The sequence below is a fragment of the Schistocerca americana genome, chromosome 5 (assembly GCF_021461395.2).
Source record: "Schistocerca americana isolate TAMUIC-IGC-003095 chromosome 5, iqSchAmer2.1, whole genome shotgun sequence".
In the NCBI taxonomy this organism is placed as follows: Eukaryota; Metazoa; Arthropoda; class Insecta; order Orthoptera; family Acrididae; genus Schistocerca; species Schistocerca americana.
This window is the reverse complement of record NC_060123.1, coordinates 671,313,900-671,326,653: the sequence shown is the minus strand read 5'-3', so window position 1 is coordinate 671,326,653 and position 12,754 is coordinate 671,313,900. Positions and strand designations below refer to the sequence as shown.

The 12,754-nt window shown below is 44.1% G+C and overlaps 2 protein-coding genes across 2 annotated transcripts in view; both read left to right on the top strand.

Annotated features, from left to right (window-relative positions):
* LOC124616625 overlaps positions 1 to 6,999 on the top strand; it is a 181,866-nt gene extending 174,867 nt beyond the window's left edge. Inside the window, exon 3 of the mRNA XM_047144950.1 lies at positions 6,896 to 6,999. Coding sequence (XP_047000906.1) covers positions 6,896 to 6,907 — 12 coding nt within the window. The 3' untranslated portion in view covers positions 6,908 to 6,999. The remainder of the gene's footprint in view (positions 1 to 6,895) is intronic.
* LOC124616624 (growth arrest-specific protein 1-like) overlaps positions 6,907 to 12,754 on the top strand; it is a 58,247-nt gene continuing 52,399 nt past the window's right edge. The window contains exon 1 of the mRNA XM_047144948.1: positions 6,907 to 7,215. Within this exon, the coding sequence (XP_047000904.1) occupies positions 6,907 to 7,215 (309 nt within the window). The remainder of the gene's footprint in view (positions 7,216 to 12,754) is intronic.

Sequence of the window (12,754 nt, the reverse complement as noted above, 5' to 3'; positions counted from 1 at the left end):
GTCAGCAGAGAAGCAAGAACAGTAGAATGGGTTGGTCACGAGAGCTCAATAACCTCGAATGTGCACTAGTCATTGGATGTTACCTGAGTGGAGAGCTATTATAGATATGTCAATACGTCTAAAGCTCCCCAGGTCGACTGTTAGTAATTTGTCTGTGAGGTAGAAACGGGAGAAACAATCACAGCTAGACCAAGACAAAGCGGGCCTCATGTAACGACGCACAGGGACCGTCGAGCAGAGCGAAGTTGGATGTAAAAAATCATATGAAATCAGCTGAAGGAATCACTAGTCAATTCCAAAATGCTACGAGCAGTCCTCCTTGCACAATTAATATGCGTAGGAGTTAAAAAGAATGGGGTACAACGGTCGAGCCACACACATTTCTGTAGTGAACTCTAAGCGACGTTTGGGGTGCTGTAATGTGCGACGCCATAGGTCAGTAGATGAGGAGTGACGACTGACATTATATCCTATGCCTATCCGATTGAAGGGTTAGGGCTTGGGCAAGTGCATGGAAAAAGTAACCCGCCACATGTTCACTGCCAATGGTGACGAAGAGGTGGTATTAAAATATGGGGGTGTTTTTCGTAGTTAGATTGCTGTCGATTACTGCGTTTGAAAAACGCTAAATGTAGAAGGTTCAAAAATGGCTCTGAGCACTATGGGACTTAACTTCTAAGGTCATCAGTCCCCTAGAACTTAGAACTACTTAAACCTAACTAACCTAAGGACATCACACACATTCATGGCTGAGGCAGGATTCGAACCTGCGACCGTAGCGGTCCTGCGTACAGTAAAGAGATAGATTGAAGATGATGACTGTACCAGCATGACCATGCAACTTGTCATGAAGTGGCAACTGTGTGGCAGTGGTCTGTGGACACTAACGATCCTGAAATGAACTGGCCGGCCCAGAATCCTGTCCTGAAGCCAGTGGAACACCTATGAGATGAGTTAGAACGCTGACTTCGCTCCAGGCCGCAACGTGCAACATCACTACCTTCTCTGGATTTGGGTTGTGAGGAAAAATGAGCTGCCATTCCATCACAGACGTTGAGACACCTCACTGAAAGCGTCCCCAGCAGAGTTCAAGCCATCATAATGGCAAATAGTGGACACGCCATATATTATCGGACACCAGTAGGTGTTTGAGTACTTTACGTAAGAAACTGTATGCACAACGAAGCTTCCGGAGTATGCCATGTAATGCAGTAGGATATGGAGTACGCAGATTATGGGAGAGATATCTGCTAACAAAAGATGACCCTGGAATGCTTTAATTAAGATTTAACTCAGTCTCGACCGTGGAAGGTAATTAATTTCATCTGTACTTCAGGGTATTCCAACTAATTAGGAGACTCAAGAAAGTCGGCCGGGTATTCAGCACTAATAAAACAGGTTAATGTTTAAATAAAAACGAGATATATTCTACTACAGTGTATGTATATCTGAGAGTAGCCTTCACCGCCTTTCATGCTACTTAAGTAGAGAGACAGAAATCCGTAACTGCAGGGATCAGTATATGTAATTACAAAAGGTCTCAGATGACTCCATGATTATTAACGTGCCAGAGGGAATTCAATCCATGTGGGAATCCTAACATGCTGGAGTGAGCGATTATTCTGATACCGCTGTTCTTAAGAGTAGCTGGCAAACTAGGCTGGAGCGGCTGCGCTCTGGGATTTTACGAGTGTGGTGAGCTTCCGACTTAAATAGACAGTGCTGGTACCAACTGCTGGGAGGGGCAGTTGCCGAGGGTTGCTGTACCCTGCCGAGGGTACTTAGAGAATCCATAACGTCCTCTGTCTGTAGAGGTTATTATCCTGTCTTAGACTCTAACCGTCGGAACATGGTCGCCTTTGTATCACTGTACCTCCTCTAGAAAGGAAAAGGTGAGTCGTTTGAATTTTTATTTAAATTTAGCATTTGCTGCCATCCCGAACAAATAATTAAATTCACTCAAAATGACCGCCTCTGAAACCAGATTAAGGAATAATGTTCCTCAGTATGTCATGAATATGTGTATTAGCGTCTGTTTTATCTCGTAAGTAATGGGGTAATTTTGCATTCACTGTTTCGTGGAACCTTGGAAAAGACTGATAACTTAATAGTAAGTTTACCAGTTAGTCACTTATTAAAAGTGGGATCTGGAATCTGAAATGATACGTATTATTTATTCATAAACTGGGATTTCTTTGTCTGTTAGTGGCTTCTCACGAATAACCATTTTGGCTAGGTTCGTTGTCTTACAAGATACTAGTGTTATTCGGAAAGTAAGGTCGATCGGTCGCGAAATGGAAACCACTGTGAAAATCAAACGTATTTTATTTGCAACAGTTAGCTACACCTTCTAGCTATTCTCTACATAGTCAGCGTTCCAATTTAGAGATTTATGATAGCGTTGTACCAACAACTTCCATACACTCGTCACAGAAGGCAGCCAACTGTGCTTTCTGCCAATTCTCTACACTGGTCTACAACTCGTTGTATGCGCCAGAATGTTATCTTCATAGCCAGCTGTTTACATGAGCAGAGTTGAAACTCAGGTGGAGCCAATTACGAGCTGTGTTGTGGGTGACCAAACAATTCCCATCGAAAACGCTGCAGGAGCATCTTCATTGCCCTTGCAGAATGCGGCAGAGAATTGTCTTGGAGAATGAAACGCATGACAGGTATGTTACGTGGGCTGCGTGGCGTAAGGCGACATCTCTCACCAGGTCCTCACACTTGGCGGGAGAAACAGTTTTCTGGGCATCTCTAAGTGCACACTGCTCGCTTACAACTGAAAAGAGCGACGTGACGCGCGACCGACGGGCATTTTAGTGACACTGCCCAAGACACGTTCACAAATCTTCATCGGAATTTCAGTGTGATTTCCATTTTGCACCCGATCAGACCTTATTTTCCGAATAGCCTTCGTATATTTTTCTAACATGTTGTAGTTTTCTTCTTCTTTTCCCTCCATGGATTAGGTGAATACGCTTTCTTATGAACAGGGTACATCCACCTCTCCCGTGGCCTATCACTCTGTCGTTCTCTCTAGGATTGCAGTCAAGAATTTGTATTGAGCATCTATTGTCATGCATTCTATGAAGTTGTTCCCTCCATCTGCGTCCGGTTAGATCTATTTTCTTGTACGCTGGATCAAATTGTAATTCATTTACAATGTCTTCATGCCTGAGGCAATCTTCTCTGGTGCATCCTTTAATACTGTGGAGAAATCTCATTTCTGTAGCCTGTTCATTTCGTGTGGGAACCCAGGATTCAGATTCATAGAGCATAGCACGTAGAACTTCGTCTGTTCCTCTTTCGTGGTACACTTTGTAGCGTATTTTTAATTTTCCCATAGATTAAGTTAATATTTAGTATCTTGTTATCAGTTTCATTGTCGAAATTTTGCCCCTTGTCACAATCGAGAAAATGGGCTATCTGTTTCAGTATTATATTATTTACTATAATTTCAGATCTATAGCAAATTTTCCCCTAAAATGCCATAACCTTTGTTTTATTAGTGGAGATGTTATATTTGGACTCCAACAAATTAAGGTAATAATCGGGTCTTTGAATTTTATCTTAATTTACTTGAATTTCTATTTGATCATCTGCGCGTAGCAGAATAATGAAATGTTTCTCCATTGACGTTTTAGCCACAGCTGGTATTTTGTTTCCGAACCCTGTACAGGTCGCCTATGTAGATGTTCAATGAAGTTGGAGACATCACATCTGCGACACTGTGTCATTAAAAATTCAGACAACTTCTTCTTCGATTATAGCTTTTGTCTCTTTGTAATGAGTTTTAGTAGAGCTGATTAGAGGCTGTGGGAAGCCTTTCTTTCCCTAATCTGCAGTAATAGGCTTCTACTGACTTCGTGAAAAGCATTTTCGTAGTCTACAGATCTATCATGCGTCTCTAAGTTTAATTCCCTCTTTGACTATATATACCATCAATGCAGGACAGTCCTTTTCTAAAACGTATATGTTCTTCTAATAAAATTGCATCACAGATAGGATGCAGTTTATTATTTAGATCATCTAGCCTTCGTTAACGAGGCTAATTCCTCTAAAGTTAATTGGGTCGTTTCCGTTGCGTTTCTTGATCACGGAGAAAATTTTAGCCAGCTTCCATTTCTCAGTTACCTTAAGCGCAATGCGACGTAGTTTAATGACTTGTAGCATACGTTGATTGAGTCAGAGACCAGTTTTAAGAATTCAGCATTTATTTCGCCTGTGCCTCTCGCTTTTCTGTTCTTCATTTTTTGCTTTGCTGAATCTAGTCCATTCATTTCGGTGTCTGTTGACTGGGCAATTTTCACAGTATTACTCCACTGCTAAATCTACAACTGATAGTTTTTTGTAATGCTGTTCCTATAGTTCTAACGTTATTGTATGTATCTCCCCCTTTTTGGTTAGTTGGGGCAACGGCCTTGCCGCAGTGAATACACCGGTTCCCGTGGATCACCGAAGTTAAGCGCTGTAGGGCGTGGCCGGCAGTTGGATGAGTGACCATCCAGCCGCCATGCACTGTTGCCATTTTTCGGGGTGCACTCGGCCTCGTGATGACAATTGAGGAGCTACTCGACCGAATAGTAGAGGCTCCGGTCAAAGAAAGCCATCATAACGACCGGGAGAGCGCTGTGCTGACCACATGCCCCTAACCTAACCTAACCTAACCTAACCTGACACAGCGGTCGGATGGTCCCGATGGGCCACTTGTGTCCTGAAGATGGAGTGTTGTTTTGGTTAGTTCGTCTCGTTAATTCGTATGCTACTGACTGTCGTCGATAAATGTTATTTTCCACCTCGTTAATGTTACGTAGGATATTTTATTTGAATTACCCTATACTACGACCTCCCAAACTTCACTGTGCAAAATAATGGAAGGGTCACTCTTTTTAAACACGTCACTTTTTCGTTTTGTGACGCAGAAGTTTGAAATTTGGCTGGAGGTCAGTTCTGTTTAAAATCCTGCACTGGCAACGTTTTCGTAGTTACGGGCTGAACCGTGAATTTACTTTCAAAATTTTTTCTTAAAATTCACTTTATTTACTAACGGTTCATGAGGAACATAAACACATTTAATCACACTATGTGAGCGTGGAAGTAGTTGCCAGTGGGTAACTGAAGAAAGCAAATTTCTTTCAACAAATGGAAATTTTATTCCTAAAAACCCTTTCTTTTTTAAAAAACAGATTTAAAAATTATAATCAGAAAGCACCCTCTAAATACCAAGTTACAACTTATTCAGAGGCAGAAAGAACAAATTTTGACAGTATGAGCTTTCGGGCTGAGAACCTTGCCGCAGTCACGACCGCTGACAACAGCCTCTGAAAGACTACACTAGTGCAAATCTGCAACACACCAGATTAATTTAAACTAAAAATTTTAACAACTCACACTAGCTCATAAACTATGCACCCCGTAGGAGGGATGGAAAGGTTACAAAACACTAACATTAAAAGATTAACTTGCCACCGAAGGTACAACTTGATTTAAAAAAAAAAAAAAGTCTTACAGTGCAAGGGTGGCAACTTTATATACTAAAGTGACCATTTAAATAAAAACCCATGAAATGCACTTACACAAAATATACATGGTTGGCCAAACATGCTCTACATTACGCATATGCCGCCTCTCAAGATGATAGGCAAGATAAAAACATATTTCAGGAATTCGGCCGTTACACTTCAAGCAATAAATTCGTTAACACCGAATCCGACAAACATGACAGAGGCAGCTATTAACGTATGGCAGACCGACAGACAGACACTGACTGCCCCACACTGACCCGGCTGACCAACTGACCAGACTCGCTGCCTAGCGCTTTTTTTTTTCTTTATTGAGTTTCGATTCCCCCCGAAGGGGGCGGGCTGGCAGCAGCTTAGTATGCCGCTCTTCAGCCTACAGAGTTTGTTAAAAAGATCAAGAGAATAAATAATATAACAGGCGATAAAATCGGAGACTTAAAGAGTAACATGGCGAAAAAAAAAATCGTGGAACTTAAAACATCAAACAGAGGGATGATGATGCTAATAAAAGACATACGAAGCAGATAGGTAAAACAATAGACAGAGAATTAAAAAACACGGCGCCAGTCTAGTTTCTGTTCGCAAAAGACATAAAATTCACACCTAGCGACAGCATAGTTTCTGTTCGCAACACGAGAAAGACGAACAACACTGAACAGTCACTGGAACAGTGCACTAAAAAGTTGGCAAACGTGACATACCGCAGCCGAGAGCAGGTGGGGGGAAACTGGACAGATGATGGGAAAATGAAAAAGGGGGCAAGGAGAGGAAAAGTGAAAGGGGGGAGGCGGGAAAGGAGGCGATGGAGGATGAGGACCCATAAGAGGAGTTTGGGGTGCTGGGCAGACGCTACAGGGAGTGGGGAAGGCAGAGGAGGGGAATACAAAAGGACCCGGGGGGGGGGGGGGAGGGGGAGAAGGGAGGTAGGGAGAGGTTTGGTGGAGAGAAAAGAGGGTGGTAGGGGGGGGGGAGGATGAGGGAGCCCAGGGAAAGGACGGAGGAAAGGAGAGCCTAGCGGGCTCATAGTGCCCCTTAAATGCACGTCAACACGCAACCTTTCCCCTTTCCCACCAGAGGGAGACACCAAAGCTGCGATTGCCACAGCCACAAACGGAGGGACACTGCTTCACACAACGCGCTGCGGCGCGCACTTCAAAACATACAAAACAGCAATTTTTACCACGGCTGACGGGTGTTACAGATGCAGTATGGCTCAATATTTCTACAGAAGACTGTGGGCAAGAGGAGATCCGACGTGATATCAGGAGGTACCCAGTGACTTTTATCACCTCAGTGTATTTGTCATGTTAGCTGAGCATGACGGTCAGTGTTTGGCTATGTGTGACGGTGGCTGGTGGCTCTTCCGGCAGGCGGCAGAGTGATGTGGCGCCGGCTGCTGCTGGCGGCCGCCGCCCTCGCGTCCGGCGCCGCCTCCGTCGCGCCCGCCTCGTCCTCCGCCTCCGGCGCCGCCCCCGGCCACGGCCCCGGCGCCGCCCCCGCGATGGCGTGCGAGGAGGCGCGCCTGCGCTGCGGCTACCGGCGCGGCTGCCGCTCGGCGCTGCAGCTCTACCTCATGCACTGCCCGCCCAACGCGCTGGACCCGGACGCGCCGCAGCCGCGCTGCCCCGACGACTGCCAGCTGGCGCTCGTCGCCCTCACCTCCACGCCCGAGGGCCACCACCTCATGACGGTGAGCCGGCGTCCACTTCGTCCCGCGCACAGGGGGCGGGGCTAGACGTACAAGCAAATGAAGCTACAGGGTGGGCAAAACAAAACTGGTCGTGAAAATTGCTACACCAAGAAGAAATGCAGGTGATAAACGGGTATTCATTGGACAAATATATTATACTAGAACTGACATGTGATTACATTCTCACGCAATTTGGGTGCTTAGGTCCTGAGAAATCAGTACCCAGAACAACTACCTCTGGCCGTAAAAACAGCCTTGATACGCCTGGGCATTGACTCAAACAGAGCTAGGATGGCGTGTACAGGTACAGCTGCTCATGCACCTTCAACACGATACCACAGTTCATCAAGAGCAGTGACTGGCGTATTGAGACGAGGCAGTTGCTCGACCACCATTGACCAGACGTTTTCAGTTGGTGAGAGATCTGGAGAATGTGCTGGCCAGGGCAGCAGTCGGACATTTTCTGTATCCAGAAAGGCACGTACAGGACCTGCAACATGCGGTCGTGCATTATCCTGCTGAAATGTAGGGTTTCGCAGGGATCGAATGAAGGGTAGAGCCACGTGTCGTAACACATCTGACATCTAACGTCTACTGTTCAAAGTGCCGTCAATGCGAACAAGAGGTGACCGAGACGTGTAACCAATGGCACCCCACACCATCAAGCTGGGTGATACGCCTGTATGACGATGACGAATACAAGCTTCCAATGCGCGTTCACCGCGATGTCGCCAAACACGGATGCGACCATCATGATGCTGTAAACTGAACCTGGATTCGTCCGAAAAAATGACGTTTTGCCATTCGTGCACCCAGGTTCGTCGTCGAGTACGCCATCGCAGGCGCTCTTGACTCTGATGCAGCGTCAAGGGTAACCGCAGCCGTGGTCTCCGAGCTGATAGTCCGTGCTGCTGCAAACGTCATCGAACTGTTCGTGTAGATGGCTGTTGTCTTGCAAACGTCCCCATCTGGACGTGGCTGCACGATCCGTTACAGCCATGCAGATAAGATGCCTGTCATCTCGACTGCTAGTGATACGAGGCCGTTGGGATCCAGCACGGCGTTCCGTATTACCCTCCTGAATCCACCGATTCCATATTCTGCTAACAGTCATTGTATCTCGACCATCGCGAGCAGCAATGTCGCGATACGATAAACCGCAATCGCGATAGGCTACAATGCGACCTTTATCAAAGTCGGAAACGTGATGGTACGCATTTCTCCTCCTTACACGAGGCATCACAACAACGTTTCACCGGGCAACGCCAGTCAGCTGCTGTTTGTGTATAAGAAATCTGTTGGAAACTTTCCTCATGTCAGCACGTTGTAGGTGTCGCCACCGGCGCCGACCTTGTGTGAATGCTCTCAGAAGCTAATCATTTGCATATCACAGCATCTTCTTCCTGTCGGTTAAATTTCGCGTCTGTAGCACGTCATGTTCGTGGTGTAGCAATTTTAATGGCCAGTAGTGTATTTTCTCTGCCTCAAGGTAGGCAACCCAACGTGCATCATCCTTGCCTTAAGGTAGGCAACCCAACTTACATGATCCTTAAATTAGGCCAGGCAACCCAACTTATCTGTTTAGGGAAGGATGTTGCATGATGGATTGTCTATCTTAGGCGCATAAAATATTTTCCCGGGCAGCTTCGTTTTGCACGCCTTGTTCAAATTACTCTGAATAGTCACAATTTATTTTTATTTCCAGTGACCGTTTCGGAGGGTTAAACCTAACCTCAATCATCTGTTAGATTTATGTCTATTAACCTTTAACTCATGTGGTGGCTTTTCTCTTATGTATACTACGACGTATGGTTTCTGGGGTCAGTGTCATTTTTGTATCCCGCCTGGAAGGCGGCGCGTGGGTAGGAGCAGCAAAATTTAGTACACGTCGGTACTCCAAATACAGTTAAAGCACCTTTACTAGCGTATAATAATATGCAAACATATTACATAACTTTGGGTGAAGACACGTAGGTGCAACGTTGTGGCTCCAACTGATGCAAAGTCTCAATAGCAAACTAAGCTGAAGCGATGTTTCCTGTTTGTCTGCACCTGATCAAATGGGGAGAACCTGTAGCGGAGCTCGTAGAGCTCCACAGCACCAGCTAGAGTGCGCTGTCGTCGGTGTCTCATAGTGTCAACTTATGAAACTATGCCGTGGCATCGTTGCTATCGATACCACAGTCATAATAAGTTCAAAGACGTTTCCTGCTCTGACACTGTCGTATAAGTCCATGCACTTAACATTGCTCCTTGTGTTACAAATTAGTATTCTACATAACACGACCTGATGTGTTACCAAGATCTTGCCTGAATAACGACTGTTGACTTCCGTTAACTTCGTATCGACTTCAGATTTCGAATATCCGTTAGTACACCTAAGTGTACGTGCGGGAATTGTAACGTCAGCTTTAGAAAAGTTAATTGTTTTTGTTGATAGTGATATAATAATGTTTGCACGTATTTCCTTGAGATATCTTCTTTTATAATTATTGGCTTTAGTTCGGTTTTCAGATAGTAGTATTAAATGTTTCTTACAATAGACCATATTTTCTATGCTCGCTACTAGTTACCACAGCTTGTTTCTAGCAAGTTATATGACAGTGTGCCCTGTTTCATCAGTCATCATAAAATTAGAGAGAAAGGAGAAATAGCAGACAAATAGAAATTGAAACCGAAGCTGAAGGAAGGACTCATAAATTTTTCTCGTATCAACACCCTAAAATTGAAAACTCGAATGTGAGTCAAATCTCATCTATCGACAGCTGAAGCGGTAGTGATCTTTACTAACAACTGTTAATGATTATATTTTGTATGTTTGCGTAAGAGACTGTCACACCAGTCAAATGTATCGTAAGCGATTTGAGACACAATAAATTCTTCCACGAGATGCTAATACAAAAGCATTTTATTTCATGCGATTACTTACTCGTAAGACTTGGGGAATTTATATTTCCAACCTCCCCCCTCCCTCAGTATGACTGCACAATGAGAACAACGGTATACTGGTACTTAGAAAAATCGGAGCTGTAAAGATGGAGACAGACGAACAACAATAGTGCGCCACGCACTCTTCGCCTTCACTTTACTGTGGCTGGCGTTATGTGGTCATAAATAAGCGATCAACATTTCACGCCATAAATTCTCTCTCGGTTTTGCTTCTTACTGGTTTTGTTTCCTCACGCGTCATGTTGAGGTGCTGTAGCTGGTATCTTTACGTCCAGAGAGCGTTCCGTAACGTGTTTATAATGTCAGAAAGTGCAGCTTAGCGGTGGTAAATGGAGAGGTCCCGCTGTAAATTTTATACGGCGGATGACTCACGTGGAGAGTGGGCTCCAGTCAATAGCGTGTCGCATCGGAGCCAGTTCCGAAGCCGTAGAGCGCGAGCGAGCGGGCAGTTCAGCTGTAACAATACAGGGAGGGGGGAGGTATGAGGACCGCCTTTGCCCACAGCCTATACATTTTTAAGGTGATCAATACTTGGCCTATCTGGTCCATGTTAATTTTACACTAAACATTTGTCCCCCGTGTGGGAAGGCTAATGAACGTACAACAATGAAATTTATACTAGACATCAAGTACGTACTGTGCATATACTGAACTAAAAATGTCCTTTAAGTTGCTTTTCTCCAAAACCTTTTAAAATACGAAAGGATCCAAAAGTTTGACACATTTTTTCCTCACTTATAATTTTATTTAGAAGAAAATATTACAAAATTTCACATTATATGAGGTTCCATAGTTGAAAATGCTTGTTATCTAGTTGCACACTAAATTTCAATGAACTGCCTGGAATAATTCTTCCGAAAAAGAATCTTATAGTAAAAAATATTATATCAGGGAAATCACTTGTAAAGAAAATTAGCTGAGCTGTAACACTTACAGATGATTAAAATCTGTCTGATGCATATGTTTTGTCTTCTTCTATCTCTAGAATGTCCTCCCACTTTGTTTTGCATGTAGCAAACTGTCTTACATTTTTTGCCATCGCAGATCTTTCACCATCTTATATTGTAATGTTGTCGTTCTCGCGGCGGAGGTTCGAGTCCTCCCTCGGGCATGGGTGTGTGTGTTGGTCCTTAGGATAATTTAGGTTAAGTAGTGTGTAAGCTTAGGGACTGATGACCTTAGCAGTTAAGTCCCATAAGATTTCACACACATTTGAACATTTTTTTGTCATTCTCCTCAGAAATAATTCCTAAGTCTTGTAATGCCCAACACTTGGCAATATTTCCACAGTTGTATGTGAGAACAGCGTCATGGACTATTTTTAATGTATTGATACCGATAAACGTAGCTGTTGGCAGACGATTCCAAGTAAAGCTGTTGAAACATTCATTTGGATTTGTGTTCGACTTCTTCGGTAGCTCAGCCCTGGCCACGACTCTAAGTGTTCGATTTATAGCGCCAGGTACATCTGCTGGAAGACTATGCTTAGACACTGAAGATTCTCCTGTCACTTTTGTCCTGTTAAATTTGCGCCATGATGTGTCATCATTTCGGGAGAAACAGTGACATGGGCTTTCGTCCGTGGAAGATGTAGAACTAACTTGCCCAAAAAAATGTCTAACTACATTTCAAAAGAACCTATAATTCTGATTAAAAACATCCTGACAGGGTACTGAAATTTCCTGCGAAGATGCTGCCGCCACGATAAACGCCTTTCTTTTAGTGACGGCCAACGCCAATTCGCGTATCACTTCTCTGGCACGCTATCCCCTATTTCGCGATAACACAAAACGAACTGCCCTTCTCTAAACTTTTTCTAAGTCCTCCGTCAGTCCTATCTGTTGCGGATACCACTCCGCACAGCAGTACTGCAGAAGATGGCGGACAAGCGTAATGCAAGGAGTCTCTTTAGTAGAGCTGTTTTTCTAAGTATTCTGCCAATAAATCGCAGTCTTTGGCTTGCTTTCCCGCAACATTATCTATGTGATCGTTCCAATTTAAGTTATTCGTAATTGTAATCCCTGAGTATTATTTTCATTAATGGTTCAAATGGTTCAAATGGCTCTGAGCACTATGGGACTCAACTGCTGTGGTCATAAGTCCCCTAGAACTTAGAACTACTTAAACCTAACTAACCTAAGGACATCACACACATCCATGCCCGAGGCAGGATTCGAACCTGCGACCGTAGCGGTCGTGCGGTTCCAGACTGTAGCGCCTTTAACCGCTCAGCCTCTCCGGCCGGCTTTTCATTAATAGCCTTTAGAAATATGTGATTTATCGTGTACCCGAAATTTATCGGGTTCCTTTTATTAATCATGCGGATGACTTCACTTTTAATTATTTAGAGTCAATTACCACTTTTTTCAGCATACAGATATCGTGTCTAAATCATTTTGCAATTAGTGTTGATCATCTGATAACTTTACAAGACGGTAAACGACACCATCATCTGCAAACAAGCTAAGAGAGCTGCTCGCATTGGCCCTTTAGTCGTTTGTGTAGAACTGGAACAGCAGGTGGCCTATAATATTGGTGATCTCCATATAGTACTTCTGTTTCACTCGATGACTTCTCGTCAATTAGTACA